Here is a 21295-nt window from a genome sequence, read left to right as displayed (position 1 = left end):
TCATTAGATCCTGAATAACAACTTTTAAAAACCCAGCACCACAAGCCGAAGTACTTCTTCAACTCGCCGATCGATTCCTCCTCGCCGCCGCGAAACGCCACGTGGAAATGCTGATTGCAATGACACCCAAAATCAGTTTGCTCACGAAACTTCAATTAGCCGATAAATATAATTCAGATGTTCTTCTGAAGAATACATTAGCCAAACTTAAAACTAAGCGCGATTTCGCAGCAGTTTATAAAACTACTGTAGGATTTTCGGATAAAACAAAAGCAAGAATTTATGATGCATATTTTTCGAAGTTTTTGTAATCAGGTCTGATTTTTATTGATAAAGTTTTTTGTTCCCTTTTCTCTCCAACATCTGCAGAATATGGTTCGGGAAAGAAGAAATTATCGAAAAAATTTTTAAGAAATAAAATACGAAACATTTTCGATTTCGCAGTTTTCATCTGACAAATAATACACTCTGTAATAAACTTTGATTAAAAAAACCGAAAATACAAATCAACATTAATAACCAACATTTATTTATTCAATAACCACGACAAACTTCGATAAAAACGGTCAGCGAGCATCAACACGTTAAACTATTAAAATCGTTTATTCTCGAATGTAATACAGCATATGATCAAATAGTTTAACTTTAGTCTCATCAGAAATGCTTTGATAAAACGGAAGCATTGTAAGATCATTACAACTATTGAAATCGTTAAACGAATTGATCGCATTTGTCAGAAGCTCGTCTAATTTATACTTATCAGCAATTCGAAGTTTGTTTGGAAAATCGATGTTCGTCGTAATCAAGAATGGTTCAAGAATAAGTTTAACAGATGGAAGAAGAAGGAATCGATCAGCAAGTTCCAGAAGATTTTCGGCGTTATTTTCTAGAAAACCGAAATAAAAATTCAAGCGTTTCATTAAAAGTACCGGTTGGAAAAATTGGATTATCCTGAATGAGGCTCAAAAGTGCGGCAAAATCTTCATATTTGACATCTTCAATCAGAATTTCTGACATACACTTTTCCTTGAATCCTCCATTAAATAAAGTGTCGAAATATTCAGAATGGTGGGAGAGAACCTGGAATTCTTCTCGGGATTTTTCAGAAACTCGCATTTTTGACAAAACGAACCGCTTTATTGACATGTAATTTCTTTTCACCGATGGCGAGAATCGCGTCAGTGTTGTCCGATTGAGTGAATCTTGATTCATAAGTGCTTTGTAATTCATATTTAGTAGACGCCTTGCAAGATCCGTGCATAACTTTAATTAATTGGTGAAAAAGCTTGACGTTTGATTCATTTGACAAAGACTTAAAGAATGTGCAGTACCGGCTGTACAACGCAACATTATTGTGCGAATAAGTTATCGTATCGTATCCCACTTCTGCATAATCTCTCTTTGAGTCAAGCTGCGTGTGATTGAAAAGCTCATTCAGCTTGAACTTGTCAGCTAGCTGAACTTTGGTTTTCTTATCACCGGTACTCAAAATCAGTTGAAACTCCATAAAACGTTTAGCTGCAGTAAGTTGGAATCGATCTGCGATTTCCAGATATTCTTCTGCTCTACACGCTGAAATATTAAAGAAGGTGTTAAATCAGAACTCCATGCAACATCTTACTGTTAAAATACAATGGATTCTTGTGAATGAAACTCAAAACTGTTCCAAATGCTTCCCAATTGACGTCTTTGATGACGAATTCAGGAGGCGATTTCTCACCATTATCCGAAACAAAAAGCGTCTTGAAGTAGTCGGAATGATATGAAAGAAGCTGAAAGTGTAAACATTTATTGAAAAAGTTAAGGAATTCCACGAGTCTGACCGCTTTATTAATATGGAACTTTGCAGTTGGAATTTGTTCCGAAGTGACGTCACTCTCTGCACTTGTTTTCGCGATTTTTGCCTGAAAGTGTAACATTTTTGTGATCGTGGATTTGAAACTCACCGCTGGGACCGTTGTACTACTGATCTTCTCGACAATCAGAATTGCATCCGTTTTATCCGATTGGGGGAATGTGTTCTCATAGATACACGTAACAGGCTGTTCCGACATTTTTGTCTGTAATATATGTGAAATATCGTTTAAATTCAATTGATATTTCCTCGTGCCCGAAAAGATATATTTGCTTTCATTTTCAAACCAGGAAAAAGTTCAGTTTCGCGGTGTTTGCGGACTTTATAAAGGCATAAATACCGTACTTTCGGCCGATTAAAAATCGAATTCAGATAAAATAAAATTGCGATTAAACACAAATTGATGTAAAATTGAACAAGAAAACAAATCAATATTTAATATCGAACATATTGCAACATATGATCAAAGAGTTTTACTTTAGTATCATCAGAAAGATTCTTATAAAACGGAAGCTTCATAAGTTGATTACAACTTCTGAAATTGTTAAACGAATTGATCGCCTTTGTCAGAAGCTCGTCTAATTTATACTTGTCGGCGATGCGAAGCTTGTTCGGAAAATCGATTTTTGGAGAAGTCAACAGAAGTTCGAGAAGATGTTTGACAGATGGAAGAAGAAGGGCAAACACTCACTTGCTAGTAGATCATTTGCTATTTTCCCGTTTGCTATTGAGTCTCACTTGCTATAGAGGATCACTTGCTATATTGGACTCACTTGCTATGAAATTTCAAAATTTCAGGGTCTCATTTGCTATTAAAAGTCTCACTTGCTATTAAAAGTCTCACTTGCTATTTTTTGACTCATTTGCTTTTTTTTTTGGCTTTTCCAGTTTTCGCTTTTTGTCGGCGCTTGTTCCACACTTGGAAGCTTGTTATTATTGTGACTCTGCATGTTTCGAGCTCACATGGAATGTATTTTGACTGCCCCACCCCTAAAGTACCTATTTTTTGCTTATTCGATGAGTTTTGCCAAGAAAAAATGAGTCACAATGGATTTTACTGTGACGTAACCTCATTTTTTGAAAAATTAAATGTTTTCGAAAAAATTTTTTTTCTTAAATTTTTTGGTTATTTTCCCGGTTTGTTCAGAAAAAGAAACTTGTGAAAAAAATTTTTGGTCCTGAAAAAGGTGAAAATGTGATTTATCATAGAACTCTGTAATTTTGCTTATAAGCTCAATTAATTGAATTTCGGTTTTGATCTATGAAGTGAGAAACGACTGTTTCTCTATACATTTTTGTTGATCGACAACTAGCCCTGAGCTCAAAAATGGACCGGTAAACATGAAATTTTGTGAGTAAAATGCTCAAACCTAGCATATCATTTTCTTAGTTGATCACTTTTTTGTATGACCCCTCCCTGGGTTACTGTAGCTCATAGAGACTCACAAGGGAACCTTTTAAGTGGTACCTAATGCCATCAAAAACGACCTATACAGGGTGAAAGAGCATGTTTCAAAACCTATAAATCAACTTTCAAAAGTTGCTTACGTGACCTGTAAGTGTCTGAAATTGCCATCTGAAAATTGCCCATTTTTACCATTGATTTGCTGCATTTCACCCTCTCGCCTCCTCCAAATCCTATCACGTTTGTAATAAACTGCGGCGGCACTTTAAAAACGTGTTCGAGTGGCGCAGGTGGTTAGCGTCTACGCGGAGGAAAATTTTGGGCTGGTTCGACCCCTTCGCCATTTTTCTTTTTTTCCAGTTTTTTCATTGGTTTTTGGAAGCTATCATAAAAGTTTGGCGGCACCTCCATCTGTCAACCGGCAGATTACTCTTATAATCATCAATTGAAAGGGATTCAGAAGGGAATCACGTTGATGGTGGTACAAAAAAGACTTCTATGATAGCTTCCAGAAACCAATGAAAAAAACTGGAAAAAAAGAAATCACACCAAAAAAAAAGAAAAAATGGCGAAGGGGTCGAACCAGCCCAAAATTTTCCTCCGCGTAGACGCTAACCACCTGCGCCACTCGAACACGTTTTTAAAGTGCCGCCGCAGTTTATTACAAACGTGATAGGATTTGGAGGAGGCGAGAGGGTGAAATGCAGCAAATCAATGGTAAAAATGGTCAATTTTCAGATGGCAATTTCAGACACTTACAGGTCACGTAAGCAACTTTTGAAAGTTGATTTATAGGTTTTGAAACATGCTCTTTCACCCTGTATAGGTCGTTTTTGATGGCATTAGGTACCACTTAAAAGGTTCCCCTTGTCAGTCACGTTCAGTATAGTACAACAGTCCAGGGAAGACCTGCATCAAAAAACAGCCAACTACAAAATTAAAGTACAAGGATTGATCTGTTCATGCACTAAGTTTCAAAACTTTTGCTTAATTTCTGAGCCTGTACCATCGTCTCAAACTTTTTCTTTGTCTTCCTCTCAACACCTCGCTAGTGCCTCCTCACTGAGAGGAGACTTGTTCGATTAACAGAATGCATTTTTTATGTTTAAGGGGCTAGTCCACCTTATTTTCTAATATTCCTCGGTGGTTTCGAACAAAATATTTATACTTTGATGAAATCATAGATCGGAACCGAAATTCAATTAATTGAGCTTGTAAGCAAAATTACAGAGTTCTATGATAAATCACATTTTCACCTTTTTCAGGACCAAAAATTTTTTCACAAGTTTCATATTTTGGTCAAAAACTACATGAAATCTGCTACAATTATGCTACTAACTAATTTTCTGAACAAATCCGAGAAAATAACCAAAAAAATTATGAAAAAAAAATTTTCGAAAAAATTTAATTTTTCAAAAAGTGAGGTTACGTCACAGTAAAATCCATTGTGACTCATTTTTTCTTGGCAAAACTCATCGAATAAGCAAAAATAGGTACTTTAGGGGTGGGGCAGTCAAAATACATTCCATGTGAGCTCGAAACATGCAGAGTCACAATAATAACAAGCTTCCAAGTGTGGAACAAGCGCCGACAAAAAGCGAAAACTGGAAAAATTACCCTGCAAATAGCAAAATGCCAAAAAAATAGCAAGTGAGATTTCGAATAGCAAGTGAGACTTTTAATAGCAAATGAGACCCTGAAATTATGAAATTTCATAGCAAGTGAGTCCAATATAGCAAGTGATCCTCTATAGCAAGTGAGACTCAATAGCAAACGGGAAAATAGCAAATGATCTACTAGCAAGTGAGTGTTTGCCAAGAAGAAGGAATCGATCAGCAAGTTCCAGAAGGTTTTCGGCATTATTCTCTGAAAATACTCACTTGAAAATTGGATTTTTTTTTAAAATTAAAGAACCAGTAGGAAAAATAGGATTATCCTGAATAAGACTCAAAAGAGCTGTGAATTCTTCGAAATTGACATCATTAATAGGGATTTCCTTCATCGATTTTTCTTTGAATTCCGAATTGAAAAGGGTGTTGAAGTAGTCGGAATGATAGGAGAAAACCTGGAATTCTTTCCGACATTTTCTAAAAATTAGCTTTTTCGAAACAACTAACCGCTTTATTGACATGAAGTTTCTTCTCGCCGACAGCAAGAATGGCGTCAGTTTTGTCCGATTGAGCGAATGCTGATTCGTAATTGTTTTCTAATTCATACTGAGCTGATTCCTCACAAGATCCATCCATAATTTTGACCAATTGATGAAAAAGCTTGATGTTTGACTCATTGGATAACGTTTTGAAATACGTATAGTAAGGCGAATATTTGAGAACACCACCCAGAAGTTGATACTTTGCAGAATAATCATTGGAATCTAGCAGCGAATTATTGAAAAGCTCATACAGTTTGAACTTGTCTGCGATTTCAATTTTCGCCTTTTTAGTCTTGCTACTAGTAAAAATCAGTTGATATTCCAAATAACGTTTGGCTGCGGAAAGTTTGAATCGCTCGGTGAGTTCAAGTAATTTTTCGAAGTCATACTCTGAAATTGAATCTATACTCAGTAAAATATTGATTTCTGTTACCGTTATTCTTGATCGGATTGCATTGGACGACACTCAAAACTGTGGCGAAATGCTCAAAATTAACATCTGGAATCGGGAACTCCGGTGGCGATTTTTCAGCGGAATCAGTGTCGAAAAGTGTTTTGAAATAGTCGGAATGATAAGAGAGAAGCTGAAAATTATGATGAAAATTGTGTTTTTAGAATTAAATTCGTACTGCTCTATTGACATGTAATTTCTTCTCGCCGACAACTAGAACAGCATCAGTTTTGTCCGATTGAGCGAATGTTGACTCGTAGATACTGATAGTAGGGGTTGCAGACATAGTTCACTGAAAAAAATATTTTTACTAGTTTTCTGCTACATTTCGAACTTTAAAAAAAAGTAAAAACTCAATGGAAATTGATGCAAAGCGTGTCTGAAAAAGCTTAAAATTTCAAAGGTGAAAAAAAAACAGCTTGTGGTGTTTACGGACTTCATCGCTGCTTACCGTACTTCGGGATACTAAAAAATCGAATTCCGACAAAATAAAAATGCGATTCAACACAAATTCATTTCAAATTGAACAAAAAAAACAAATCAATACTTATTCTCGAATATAATACAGCATATGATGAAAGAGTTTTACTTTAGTCTCATCAGAGATACTTTGATAAAACGGAAGCTTTGTGAAATTATTGCATTTACTGAAATTTTTAAACGAATTGATCGCATTTGACAGAAGCTCGTCTAATTTATACTTATCAGCAATTCGAAGTTTGTTTGGAGAATCGATTTTCGTCTTAATCAAGAATTGTTCAAGAGTGCGCTCGACAGACGGGAGCATGAGGAATCGATCAGCTAGTTCCAGAAGATTTTCGGCGTTACTTTCTAAAAAATCCAAAATTATAAATAAAATGTTTCATTGAAAGTACCTGTTGGAAAAATTGGATCATCCTGAACAAGACTCAAAAGTGCGGCAAAATCTTCAAATTTGACATCTTCGATCGGGATTTCTGTCATCAATTTTTCCTTGAATTCAGAATTGAAAAGTGTGTCGAAATAGTTGGAGTGATAAGAAAGAAGCTGAAATGTTCAATTGAATTCTTCATGAATTTTAATTTTGGACTAAACGAACCGCCTTGTTAACATGTAGTTTCTTTTCACCGACGGCCAGGATCGCGTCAGTTTTGTCCGATGGAGCGAATGCTGATTCGTAATTATTTTCTAATTCATATTTAGCTGATTCCTCACAAGATCCATCCATTATTTTTATCAATTGATGAAAAAGCTTGACGTTTGATTCATTGGATAAGGACTTAAAGAATGTGTAGTACGGAGAACCAAAGGGAGAATACAATTTTCTGTTAGATGGAGGGGTGATCTTAGAATAATCATCCTTGGAGTCAAACAACGCGTGATTGAAAAGCTCATTCAGTTTGAATTTGTCAGCGATTTCAATTTTCGCCTTTTTAGTCTTGCTACTAGTAAAAATCAGTTGATATTCCAAATAACGTTTGGCTGCGGAAAGTTTGAATCGCTCGGTGAGTTCAAGTAATTTTTCGAAGTCATACTCTGAAATTGAATCTATACTCAGTAAAATATTAATTTCTGTTACCGTTATTCTTGATCGGATTGCATTGGACGATACTCAAAACTGTGGCGAAATGCTCAAAATTGGCATCTGGAATCGGGAACTCCGGTGGCGATTTTTCAGCTGAATCGGTGTCGAAAAGTGTTTTGAAATAGTCGGAATGATAGGAAAGAAGCTGGAAATATTAATTGAAAGTTGTATTTTTGAACTTAAATTCATACTGCTCTATTGACATGTAATGTCTTTCCTTCGACAACCAGAACCGCATCAGTTTTGTCCGTATTAGCGAATGTCGACTCGTAGATACTGACTGTAGGGGTTGCAGACATAGTTCACTGAAAAAAGGATGTAGAAAAGATAAATAAAACATGAAAAATCTGTAAAACTTTCAGCAAAAGACAGATCTTTCAAAGATGAGCAATGACGGTGTTTGCGTACTTTAGGAACTACAGTACCCCCGACATTATTCAGAAATGAAAAACGAATCTGGGTCCGACAAGAGTAACACGGCCTCCAGCGGAGGCCCTCTCAATGCACTGCGCACAGTACTTTGAGAGGGCCTCTGTGGGAGGCCGTGGAGTAAATGATTGGAAAATATATGCTTGCGAACATTACTTACCGTAACTTGATATTAAAAAAATGGAATCGGAATTTCAGCCGATTTCTAACACAAAAATGAAGGAAAAACTGTGGAAGATTTATTAAAAGAAATCAGTTATCGATTATGTTTGACTGCAGAAAGTCTGTAGAGAAGTTTGATTTTCGTCGCATTCGAAATCTGACTGAAATTTCTTGAATCCTCGATATTTTTGAAGTCTTTCGGACGCTGATACTTCTCGATTTCTCTCTCCATTAAATCCTCCAATTCATACTTTTCAGCGATCAATATCTTCTCCAGACGATCTTTTTTAGTTGAAATCAAGAATAATTCCAAGTGTCGTTTCACAGATGGAATCAAGAATCGATCAGCGAGTTTCAGCAGATTTTCAACGTTATTTTCTGAAATCAAGTTCATTAAATTTGAAAATTCCCTGGAAAACTACCAGTTGGCACCATTGGATTCTTCTGAACCAAGCTCAAAAGTGTGGCGAATTCGTGGAGATCGACGTCATTAATCGGAATTTCTCGCATCTTTTTTTCTTTGAAATCCGAGTTGAAAAGTGAGTTGAAGTGGGCGGAGTGATAGGAGAGAAGCTGAAATTTTCAGTTTTTCAAAAAATTGAATTTTTTTGAAAATTCTAACCGCTTTATTAACATGTAATTTGACTCCCTCAACGACTAGAATTGCGTCAGTTTTGTTGGATTTAGCGAATATTTCCTCGTAGTTATTCATTGTTATTCAGGAAAGATTCTGGAATTTTTGCGAAAAAAATTAGAAAAAGATGAAAATTGGCAAATAATTATTGACGAAACAATGTTAAAAACAGAAAAATTAATTTAAAAAATCAATATTTATCTCATAGATTTCACCAATTCAAGACAACGATTAAAAATTTTGAGATTGGTCTCTTCGGAATAATTTTTCAGCGTATTTTCATCCGGAATATGATTGATATGAGTGATTTCCAGCAGGGATGCTTTCAGAAGTTCATCGAGATCATACTTGTTAGCGATTTGAATTTTAGCAGAGTAATAAAGTGAGGATGCGATAAGAAACAGTTCCACGTGACGCTTCGCGGCTGGAAGTTGGAATCGATCGGCGAGAATAATGAGTTTTTCAGCGTCTTTTTCTGGAAACAAGCAATAAAGTGAAAAAAACGAAAAATATTAAAATATTACGTTCAAACTTAATGGGATTATCCTGAATGAGACTCAGGAGAGTCGCGAGCTCTTTATATGTGACTTCTTCGATTTTGATCTCATTATTCTTCGAATTCGCATCGAAAACTTCTTTGAAATAGTCGGAATGATAGGAGAGAAGCTGGAAAATTCATTTTTTGGGTTTTTTCGAAAAAAACATTATTAACTTACCGCTTTATTAACATACAACTTTGTTGATTGAATCCTGGGGGCCACCACTGGCTGTGGGACCCTGCCATAGCTTGATCTGGCATATTTAATCTGAAAAAATCGCGATTTAGAAAATATTTCAGCTGTAAAAAGTTACTGGTGAGACGTAATCCTCGTCGGAATCATCATTATTCTCCTCTTCCGGCTCGACAACTAGAACCGCGTCGGTTTTGTCTGATTGGGCGAATGTTGATTCGTAAATACTGATTACTGCATTTTGAGACATTTTTATCTGAAAATAGATGCTTACTAATGAATTTTTTGCTAAAAAATGATAGGAAAGCTCAAAAATACGCCAAAACTTGGTTTTTAATCTGAAAACTCAAAAACAACAATTCAAAAATAAATTATTTTTTCGGAGTACGGTAAGCAACGACAAAGTCCGCAAACACCAAATGGCGCGAAGCTCCGAATTTTGAATATTTTTGCCGGGAATCTGGTTAAAGTCATCATTTTAAAATGCATTTTTCGACTCTTCCCATTCATTTTTTGTATGTTTTTTTTTCGCAGAATTTCTGAATTTCGATTCTAATAAAAAATTATCAATTTCCAGCACAAAAAATGGGCGATAACATACCAATCAATGTCTACGAATCGATGTTCGCCAAATCCGAATCAACCGATGTATGCCTGATTATTAAGGAAGATGAGACTCAACCAGCGGTAATTTTAACTTAAAATCTTGATAAAATAATAAATTTTTCCAGAAAAAGTCTCGAAAATTGACAGCTAGCAGTGACGTCACCACGTCGCCAGTTTTGACCAGAAAGATGTATGTGAATCGGGCGGTACGTACATTTTTTCTGTTATTTAGGGAAAATCAATAACATTTTCAGACGCTCTCTAGCCGATCCACCGTCTTTGAAGGCATGTTCGCCGCGAGTCCAGATTCCACAGAATTCACAATCAACGACGCCAAATATGATGAGCTCGCCGCAGTTTTGAGTGTCACCGAACCGACACCAATTGATCCGACTGGTAAGGAAACGCGCTCTATCGTAGTTTCAATCAATATTGCTTTCAGAAGAAAACGTGGAGGGAATTCTGAGACTCGCCGACCGATTCATGCTGCTAGACGCCACTCGATACGTGGAATCATTCATCTCGCGTAGTGGATGGGACGAAAAGAAGAAAAACGAATTGAGCAAGAAGTTCAACTTGAAGAACTTGACGCAGCGACGAGATTGATATTTCCTGAAATTATATTTGTAAACCTATTGCCGCCACCTGCTTATTTCTTTCAAATATTGTGATTTATTTGTACTTTCTCATCATTTTTCCCTCATAAACTTGTTCATTCATGGTTCTTATCGAGTTTATTCGTCTGATTTAGGTGAAAAAATCCGAAAATTCATATTGAAAGCTTTCAAAAGTACGATAAGCAGTGACATTTCGGAGTACTGTAGTTGGAAAAGTACGCAAACACGGCTATTGCTCATTTTCCGTTGAAATTTGCAAATAAAGCTTGAAAATTGTTTCAAAAATATCCGTTTTAGCTTCATTTTGCAGATAAAATGTCTGAAACTCCAGAAATGAGTATTTACGAGTCAACATTTGCTAAGTCGAACAAAACTGACGCGATTCTGGTCGTCGAGGGAAAGAAGTTGCATGTCAATAAAGCGGTGAGATTTCGAGGGAATCCAAAGTTTTGAAGTGGCAAATAAAATGTTTCAGCTTCTCTCCTATCACTCCGACTATTTCAACACACTTTTCAATGGAGAATTCAAAGAGAAATCGATGGCAGAGATTCCGATTGCACAGTCCTTCAAAGTGATAATGCGCACAACAGACATAGCTGGCGCGCTTCCCGTTTTTTAAAGTTTTGTGTCGCCTCCCTTTAAATTCTACAGTAACCCGAAATTCAATTAATTGAGCTTGCGAGCAAAATTACCGAGTTCTATGATAAAACGAGTGAATTCGTCGAAAAAAAAGGCGTAGAAGTGAATAGGTGCCCATCAAACCATGATATACCGCTTTTCAACGCCAAAAAGTCAGTTTTATTTTTTTTTGGAGAAACAAAAAACTCTCGAATTTTCAATAAAAAGTGCATTTCTCCTGCTAATTAAGTATTTCCAGTTGCTGTTATGCTATTTTGAATCCTTTCAAGTACTTCTAGACCGAAAAATTAACAAAAAACAGAATTTTTTGAAAAAAGTTGAACTTAAAAATTGTTTCAATAATTCCAGTTCTGAATATTATAACACGTATTTAGGCTTAAAATGTTCGCAACAGTCATCTTCATAAATGTTACTAAACGAGAACAAATGAAATCGCTCAATTTTTTCGTATTTCTTCTGAAAGTGACAAAAAATGGTTTTTTCAGTTGATTTTCTTTAAAGTCTTTCAACTTTTTTATTTTTCGACAATGTGAGAGAAGGTTACACTTAAACGATGTATTTTTGTCCGCAGAACATTTGTTACTACTTTTGAACCAGCGAAAATGCTGAAATTTCGAGAAATCGGTATATAATCGGTTTTAAGCTGAAAAACGAGAATCGCGCCAGCGATCGTCGTAATCGCGCTCTGTCGCGGATTATCACTTTGAAGGACTGTGATTGAAGACGTCAATTTTTATAATTTCGCAACTCTTTTGAGTCTTCTTCAACACAATCCATTAGAGATTACAAGTAAAAAATGAAGCTCTCAATCAAGCACATATCGATTTTCAGGGTGGAACTCAGCGAATCTTCTGAAACTCGCCGATCGATTTCTTCTCCCTTATCCCAAAAGTCAAGTGGAAAATTTCATTTGGATGTCTTCGGAATTCGAACGAATCGATAAACTCAAACTGGCTGACAAATACAAGATGGATGTTCTTCTTGAGAGGGTGATTGGATTGTACAATTGTCGATCCCACTTCTCCGATTTATGCAGTATGGAATGCAGAAAAATTTCTGAGAAGTTACAGCTAAGAATGTTCAAACTGTTTTTCGAAAAGTATTTTAATAGTTAAATGTTTACTTTTTCTCCTTCCTTGAATAAAGCTGAATGTTGTTGTTACTTAAATAGTGTTTCTGATTTTTGTGCGCTGTTTTGAGTTCTACAAGCTCTTGTAACATATTTTTATTTCTATTAGCTCGGTAGAGTTTTTACAACTGCGCTCCACCGAATTTCGCTTGAAAAATGTCTCTTTTTCTCGGAGACTCTCAATTTCGCACACTATTTTCTTCGGTTTCGGTAGAGCGCGGTTGTAAGAGACGTGGTGCGCTAGTATGTGATTGTGAAAGGTTTACTCTCTTAAGATTTATATATCAAATCGATCACATTTCAGCAGAGAATTTCACCGAGCCTCAAGAAAATATGTCTGAAACTCCAGAAATGAGTATTCACGAAAAAACATTCGCTCCATCGGTAAAAACTGACGCGATTCTGATTGTCGACGGAAAGAAATTGCATGTCAATAAAGCGGTAATTGTTTCTGAAAATACGAATTTCTCAAAAATCTGTAAACGTATTCCAGCTTCTCTCCTACCACTCCGTCCGCTTCAAAGAACTTTTCAACTCGGACTCCGATGAGAAATCAATTCCGGAAATTCCGATTGAAGATGTCAATTTCGAAGATTTCGCAACTCTTTTGAGTCTTCTTCAAGATAATCCAATTGAGATTACAAGTAAAAAAACAGAGCTGAACATCAAATATGGAAAGATTTTCAGAGGATAATGCCGAAAATCTTCTAGAACTCGCTGATCGATTCCTTCTCCCTGGTCCTAAAAGTCTAGTGGAAAATTTCATTTGGACGTCTTCGGAATTCGAACGTATTGAAAAACTAGAAATTGCTGACAAGTACAATTTGAATTCTCTTCTCGAAAGAGCACTCTCAACATTCTCTGAGTCAACATTCACTAAATCGGATAAAAATGATGCGATTCTGGTGGTGGAGGGAAAGAAAATTCCTGTCAATAAAGCGGTTGGTTTACATAAACATTTGAAAATCTCAAAAGCCTGTTAACGTATTCCAGGTTCTCTCCAACCACTCCGAGTATTTCAAAACACTTTTCAACGGAGAATTCAAAGAAAAATCTATGCCAGAAATCGAAATTAAAGATGTCAATTTCGAAGATTTCGCTACTCTTTTGAGTCTTCTTCAAGATAATCCGGAAGCGATTACAAGTAAAAAAAACTATCGCTCAATAATCAAACATACAAAGATTTTCAGAACAAAACACTGAGAATCTTCTAGAACTTGCTGATCGGTTTCTTCTCCCTGGTCCCAAACGTCTAGTGGAAAATTTCATTTGGACATCATCGGAATTCGAACAAATCGAAAAACTGAAACTGGCTGACAAATACGAAATGGATGTTCTTCTTGAGCGGATGATCGCATTGTACACTAGTCCAGGCGACTTCACCGATTTCACCTATAAATCAAATAGAGAGATTTCTCTCGTGTCAAAAATAAAAATTATTTTTAAATTTCTCGATTTGTTTATATAGTTAAATGATTACTTGTTCTCCTTCTTTGGATAAAGTTTAATGTTTTTGTTTCCTAACCGTTTTACTGCGTGCTCACTGATTTGAGTTCTACAAGCTCTTGTAACATATATATTTTTCTATTTGATTGTGGAAGAATTGCTCTCTTTGGGATTTTCAATTGGTTTTTGCAACTGCGGCACGCGTTTGGCTCTGCGTCTCTCTTCTCTCGCACGTGCAGGTAGAGCGCATCCGAAACATGGAATAATTTTTTACACTGTATTGAATGTCAAGAAAAGTGAATGGCCGATTAATGTGTGAAGCCGGCGAATTCATAGAATGTAATTTTTTGCTAAAAATTCTCCACTCTTTTCTTAAGCGTTACCATAGAAAGACTTCTAGATATCATAGATAGATTTTGAGAAAATTCAAATCGAAGTTGAGGGTCTAGAAATTTCAACGGTGCATTGGTTGCTCGCGGCCGCCAATGTGATGGCCTAGAAATCAAACCAAGTGGTTCCGAAAAAATCACCGTGCTGTAGTTGGAAAAGTACGCAAACACGGCTACAGCTCATTTTCCGTTGAAATTTGCAAATCAAACTCGAAATTTGTGTCAAAAATGTCCATTTTGCTTCATTTTGCAGATAAAAATGTCTGCAACCCCTACAATCAGTATCTACGAGTCAACATTCGCTCCATCCGACAAAACTGACGCGATTCTGGTTGTCGGCGGAAATAAACTTCATGTCAATAAAGCGGTAATTGTTTCTGAAATTTCGAATTTCTTAATAATCCCAATAAGATTTTCAGCTTCTCTCCTACCACTCCGACTACTTCAACACTCTATTCAATGGTGATTTCAAGGAAACGTCGATGCCTGAAATTCCAATTGAAGATGTCAAATTCGAAGATTTTGCTACACTTTTGAGTCTTCTTCAAGATAATCCAATAGAAATTACAAGTAAAAAAAACAGCGCCCACAATCAAACATGGAATAATTTTCAGGTGAAAACGCCGAAAGTCTTCTAAAACTTGCCGATCGATTTCTTCTTCGCGGTCCTAAAAGTCAAGTGGAACTTTTCATTTTGACGTCTCCCGAATTCGAGCGTATCGAAAAACTCAAGTTGGGTGACAAGTACAAATTGGAGTTCCTTCTTGAACGAGCACTGTCGATGTACACTACGCGGAGCTCATTTGCTGATATGGCTTTTGAATCTGAGAAATTATCCAGTGACCTGAAATCGAGAATTTTTCAAATGTTTTTTGATAAATATTGTTGGGGTCTTTAATGAATTTATTCTGTTTATCCAGCCCCTTTTTGTTGAATAAAGTTGAATGTTGTTGTTTTCTATTCTTTTTACTGCGTGCTCATTGTTTTGAGTTCTTCGAACTCTTAAAATATTTTTTCTTTCGGAAATTCGGCAAACAGACAGAACACTTTGACTTATTGAGCATAAACTATTTACATTTCCGTGAAATAAAACTGCAATTATCGAGATTTTTTGACGGTTTCTTCCTTTTCGTAGCAATCGCCAGAAAATGTTCACTCATTGGAGACTGTAGTTCAAGAAATATGCAAACACGACTATTCCTCATTTTCCGTTGATATTATCAAAACATGTTCAAAAATTGTGTCAAAAATATCCATTTTAGCTACATTTTGCAGATAAGAATGTCTGAAACTCCAGAAATGAGTATCCACGAGTCAACATTCGCTCCATCGGATAAAACTGATGCAATTTTGGTTGTCGACGGAAAAAAGTTACATGTTAACAAAGCGGTAATTGTTTCTGAAAATAAGATTTTCTCAAAAATCTCGGTAAGATTTTCAGCTTCTTTCCTACCATTCCGACTATTTCAACACACTTTTCAATGGAGAATTCAAAGAAAAATCAATGCCAGAAATTTCGATTGAAGATGTCGATTTCGAAGATTTCGCTACACTCTTGAGTCTGGTCCATCATAGTCCGATGGAACTATCTGGTAAGAAACTTCATCCAATAGAACTTTTCACCAAAATTTATTGTCAGATAGCAACGCTGAAGATATCGTGAAACTTTCGGATCGATTCCTTCTACCAGCTGCCAAACGCCACGTGGAACTTTTTATTTGGACGTCTTCGGAGTTCAGTTCTCTCGATAAACTGACAATTGCTGACAAGTACAATCTGGATACTCTTCTCCAGAAAACATTAGATTGGTTTACCGCAGATCGAGATGCATTCTATGAGTTTCGTTTCGGATTCGGGAATCATTTATCTACAGAGTTGAAGTCTAGATTGTTTGAAATTTTTACAGAAAAACACTTATTCTATCTTCTTAAGCGCTAAATCCTTTAAATTTGTTGCCTTTGAAATTTTATAAACGTTTCTTCTTGTTTTTACCTTTAAAGTTTCTTCTTATTCTGTGTTGAGTTTTGTCAGCTCTTACAATATTTAATAGACTCATTGTTTTGAGTTCTACGAGCCCTCAAGCGTTTTCCGAAATTTTAATCTGATTTATCACTAAACTTGAAATCTTTGCTCCAAATTATATATTTTTTGGAGTACTGTAGTTGGAAAAGTACGCAAACACGACTATTGCTCATTTTCCGTTAAAGTTTGCAAATCAACTCGAAAATTGTGTCAAAAATGCCCATTTTACCTTCATTTTGCAGATAACAATGTCTGAAACTCCAGTTGTCAGTATTTACGAGTCAACATTCGCTCCATCGGACAAAACTGACGCGATTCTGGTCGTCGCGGGAAAGAAGTTACATGTTAACAAAGCGGTAATTTGCGCGAAATTTCGAATTTCATAAAAATCCCAATAAGTGTTTCAGCTTCTCTCCTACCATTCCGACTATTTCAACACCCTTTTCAATGGAGAATTCAAGGAAAAATCGATGCCAGAGATTCCGATTGAAGACGTTGAATTTGAAGATTTCGCTACTCTTTTGAGTCTTGTTCATCATAATCCGATGGAACTATCTTGTAAGAAAACTTACCCAATCGAACTCTTCACCAGAACCTTATTTCAGACGACAACGCCCAAAATATTCTGAAACTTGCGGATCGATTCCTTCTACCAGCCGCCAAACGCCAAGTGGAACTTTTCATTTGCTCGTCTTCAGAATTCAGATCAATCGATAAACTTGAAATTGCTGACAAGTACAATTTGGATACTCTTCTCCAGAAAACATTGGAATTGTATGCCGCAGAGCAGAAAGAATTCTATCATCTTGGTTACAGCGCCGAAAGACCATTATCTACAGAGTTGAAAGCTAAACTGTTTGATATTGTTACAGAAAATCACGCAGACTGTTTTCGTCCAAGTGGTTCTTATTATTCATACGATAGTGATGAATTTGCTGAAAATTAGCACACATTTACTTTCGAATATTCTCAATTAAATGGCGTTGCAAATCTGCAAATTTTGACAATGCCATTCAATTGAGCGCATTTGAAAGTATATGTGTGCCAATTCTCAGCAAGTTCTCCACTTTCGTATGGAAAATATTCCCATATATTATCCAGTTCCTTTTTGTTGAATAAAGCTGAATTGTTGTTGTTTCCTAATTGTTGCGTGCTCACACTTTTGAGTTCTACAATCTCAACATATATTTTTCTAATTGATTTTGAATGCATTGATCTCTTATAAATTTTCAACACTTTTTTCAACAGAGAATTTTAACGAGTCTCAAAGGAAAATGTCTGAAACTCCAGCTGTGAGTATTTACGAGTCTACATTCGCTCCATCGGACAAAACTGACGCGATTCTGGTTGTCGGTGAGAAGAAGTTGCATGTCAATAAATCGGTTAGTTTTTCTGAAAGTTCGAATTTCTCAATAATCACGAAAAGTATTCCAGCTTCTCTCCTATCACTCCGACTTCTTCAAAACACTTTTCAATGGAGAATTCAAAGAAAAATCGATGCAGGAAATTCCGATTGAAGACGTCAATTTTGAAGATTTTGCTACACTCTTGAGTTTCATTCAGCAGAGTCCTATTGCGATGAAAAGTAGGTTCGATTGTTTGGTTGTTGGTCATTATTGGAATTTTATCAGATGACTTGGAAAAGTTCGAGAACCTTCTGAAACTCGCCGATCGATTCTTAATGCCAGCCGCAAGACACCACTTGGAACTTTTGATCGGCCTGACCAATATGGATAAATTTGAAAAACTTGAATTGGCCGGCAGATACGAATGCAGAATTCTTTTGAGTCACGTGTTGAATACATTTCGATGCCGTGATGATTACAAAGACATGTTTAAAATCTGTAAAGAATTTTCTGCTATGACAAAAAGCATAATTTTCGACGATTTCTTCTTTAAAGTTGGTTATCATTTTATTTAGCTCGGCACAGTTCTTACAACCGCGCTCCACCGAAATTCCCTTGATAAATGTCTATTTTTTCTCTGAATATTTCAATTTCGCACACAATTTTTTCGGTTTCGGTAGAGCGCGGTTGTAAGATCGTGCTCATAAATGACTGAATTTTTGTTATTTCTGAATAAATTTCTTGTTATTCCATTAGTGCTTTTTGTGAATTTATATTTGCTCGAAGTTTTGAAATCTTTCAATAATATTTCATGAATGCACTACAGATTTTTGCGATAAAATCTCCTGTGATCTGAATTTGAGTTTATTTAATTCTAAATTAAAAAAAAAAGAAATTCATTTTTAAAGATTTTCTTCAAAAAACTTTTACAAAAAATGCAATTCCAAATCCGAAATCTAAAATTTTGAAAATAAAATTAAGCCCCCGCCCAAAATTCGTTGCAAACGCGCCCCAGCCAATTTCTAGTTATCATTTTCAGACTAAACCATGTCGGAACAGTCCGCACCGCCTGTTATTACTATCTACGAAATGGCTTTCGCTTCATCGGACAAAACCGATGCGATTCTGGTTGTCGACGGAAAGAAGCTTCATGTCAACAAAACGGTTCGGCGGGAATTCGAATTTCCCCAAAAAATCATTTCAAATTCCAGCTTCTCTCCTGTCACTCCGACTACTTCAACACTCTCTTTAACTCCGATTTCAAGGAAAAATCAATGCAGGAAATTCCGATTGAAGACGTCAATTTTGAGGATTTTGCTACAGTTTTGAGCTTGGTTCATCCGAATCCGATTGAGCCAACTAGTGAGTAATCGCGCTCTATGGCAAATTGACAACATCATTTTATAGTTGAAAACTCGGAACGACTCCTCCAACTCGCCGATCGATTCTTTCTCCCAGCTGCGAAGCGCCACGTGGAATTATCGATTAGTTGCAGTCGAATCAGTCGAATCAGAAAGCTGGAATTGGCGGATAAATACAATTTGGAGATTCTTCTCGAACATATTCTGATGGGATACTCGAAAAAAGAAGATTTCAATAATATGTATAATGCAACTATTGATTTTACTGATCACACTAGATCGAAACTTTTCCAAAGATACTTTTATTTGGTTGACAAGGCAAAGGATCGTTCCAGTAATAATAGTAGTTACGGTAGTAGTGGTTGGCAGTAATAATTGTTATGTTGAATAAATGTTGTTAAGTTTCTTTTTTAAATTTCAATTGTAAAACACATCATCTTTCTACACAGGGTCATTGAAAGTCCATATAAAACATCTGCGCACCAAAAAAAGCGTAAAATTAGCGCGAAATTCAAAAAATGTATCCAAAAACCTTTGAAAAACTATTTTTCCTTTTTTATTGATTCGATACTGTTTGTGCGAGATTTTTTTGCAGAAAAAAGAAAAATTTAACTCCCTATTGTTCGTCCACGTTATAAGAGGGCGATTCGGCTGAGCGGCGACTCAATTAGCACCCAGCCAAGCCGTGTGCAAAGGCGCTTCATTAGACTTCAGGGATATAGACTAAAAATGACTCGTGCTATCTGAATTTTAGGTTCAGTGGGGCGCGATTGCATTTATTACACAACAATAACATTTCTGGTTACAGACACAACTGAAGTCCCTACGCTCGTCATATCCCCTCTCCCAGCACAAGTTCTCATCCCTAATAAATATCCAAAATTTCGAAACATTTGAAATATAAATTCTCGATACGGAGAGTGCACACCAAGCATAACCACACTCGACAACAATCCATGTGATGCGAATATAATAAATCCAATATTATTATATTTTTGAATAAAAAATGATAATTGGTACTCCATAAATATATAAAACAAGGGGATAACTAGAGATATAAAAGGGATCAGCAGCTGAATATTCAGAGCTCTGAGAAACTGCTTTTGAAGTCTCACAGTTTTCTCCGATTTTCCTTTTCCATATTTCTTCAATCCACGCCTTGTGAGCCAAGCGAGTATAACAATTTGAAATACGATAGTTCCATCGAATATCGCTCCTCGGACAATGAAAAATGTGATATCATCAGATATAACAAATAGGGATTCAGAGGGAAGGATGGGGATAAGGCAGGAAAGTTTCTGGAATAAAAACAAAGGAGTGGGAGGCGTAAGATCGAAACGCGCTCCGTCGCACCACAGTGCCAAGGCAATATGAACCGCGACGCGCACGCAACGCGACTCGAAAAAATTCAAATCTGTTTGTTGCGGACCTTACGCCCTGCACTGCTGTGGTATAGTTTTTCAAGTGACAGTCCGCGTTTTCGCGCATAATTTTCTACTCAAATTTTAAGCCACGCCCCCAAAAGAGAAATCGGAATTCATTAGACTTCTTGTTCTTAATTGAGTTTACAGATCCTTGGCCTTGGACCGCGCTAAAAAATGTACCGGTGATTTCTGTTAGATTCGGTAGCCGACGTTCCCCGACACTACATTTCTTCTCAAGTGTTAGGTTCCAGGAGGTCTAAAATTCAAGTATGACTTTCCATCGACCTGACCGTCAAATTTTGAAATTCCTGGTGGCCGAACTTTTGCACGGCCATCATACCTCAAAAACCTTGCTTCTCGAGCTCTCCTGATCCTCCGGAATCATCAAATAAAATGGAATTCCCACAGAAACTGCGCAGATATAATTCAACACCATCCATGGTTTTCGAAAAGCCTTCCAGTACTTATTGGCGTCAGTGATGATCAGATATCGGTTCTCAAATATCAGAATCATACCGATGTACATAGCTGAAATTCATCAATTACGACGATAAATTTTATTCACAGGGTTGGGTTACTGTACTTTCCACAGACCCAAACTGCAAAAAAGTCTGGAATGTTCTGTTGACACCCAGTCCATCCAGTAGTCCAAATACACCTGCTGCAAATAAAGGGAACAGTGGAAAAGGGGAAACCAGTACAGTAAAAACCAAATCGACCAAAAGTATCCACATATGAAAATTGAACATTGTAAACTTCACAGAACTCATGGTCTCTGGAGTCTTGAACAGAATGCAATAGGCACCGAATAGGTGAATGGGGATAGCAATCATAGACAGGATGTGTAAGCCTGTCGTATAGAACTCGGGGGTGTCAAGATAGGAGAATTGGTAGGAAGCGGAGCAGTAGGTCATAGCACACGGAGGTATAATG

General features: G+C 36.5%; 4 protein-coding genes across 4 annotated transcripts; 2 read left to right on the top strand and 2 right to left on the bottom strand.

Annotated features, from left to right (window-relative positions):
• Positions 1–8849: 8849 nt before the first annotated feature.
• GCK72_020965 (uncharacterized protein) lies at positions 8850–11200 on the bottom strand (the record flags this gene model as incomplete). The annotated part of the gene is made up of 6 exons (XM_053733909.1): positions 8850–9127; positions 9177–9318; positions 9369–9458; positions 9505–9639; positions 10264–10382; positions 11116–11200. 6 exons carry the CDS (start codon positions 11198–11200, stop codon positions 8850–8852), a joined length of 849 nt encoding a protein of 282 aa, XP_053582822.1.
• Positions 9969–10595, top strand: GCK72_020966 (uncharacterized protein; the record flags this gene model as incomplete). Its single annotated transcript, XM_053733910.1, has 4 exons — positions 9969–10070; positions 10115–10195; positions 10244–10385; positions 10432–10595. 4 exons carry the CDS (start codon positions 9969–9971, stop codon positions 10593–10595), a joined length of 489 nt encoding a protein of 162 aa, XP_053582823.1.
• A 7424-nt stretch (positions 11201–18624) lies between the features above and the next one.
• GCK72_020964 (uncharacterized protein) lies at positions 18625–19310 on the top strand (the record flags this gene model as incomplete). Its single annotated transcript, XM_003100515.2, has 3 exons — positions 18625–18741; positions 18789–18939; positions 18985–19310. 3 exons carry the CDS (start codon positions 18625–18627, stop codon positions 19308–19310), a joined length of 594 nt encoding a protein of 197 aa, XP_003100563.2.
• A 1386-nt stretch (positions 19311–20696) lies between these two features.
• GCK72_020963 (uncharacterized protein) lies at positions 20697–21276 on the bottom strand (the record flags this gene model as incomplete). Its single annotated transcript, XM_053733908.1, has 3 exons — positions 20697–20890; positions 20941–21023; positions 21119–21276. The coding sequence occupies 3 exons, from the start codon at positions 21274–21276 to the stop codon at positions 20697–20699; spliced, it is 435 nt and encodes a 144-aa protein (XP_053582821.1).
• Between the last annotated feature and the right edge of the window lie 19 nt (positions 21277–21295).

This window comes from Caenorhabditis remanei, chromosome V (genome assembly GCF_010183535.1).
Source record: "Caenorhabditis remanei strain PX506 chromosome V, whole genome shotgun sequence".
Classification (NCBI taxonomy): domain Eukaryota; kingdom Metazoa; phylum Nematoda; class Chromadorea; order Rhabditida; family Rhabditidae; genus Caenorhabditis; species Caenorhabditis remanei.
The sequence above is the reverse complement of the archived record's forward strand: the minus strand, read 5'-3'. Positions and strand labels throughout refer to the sequence as shown.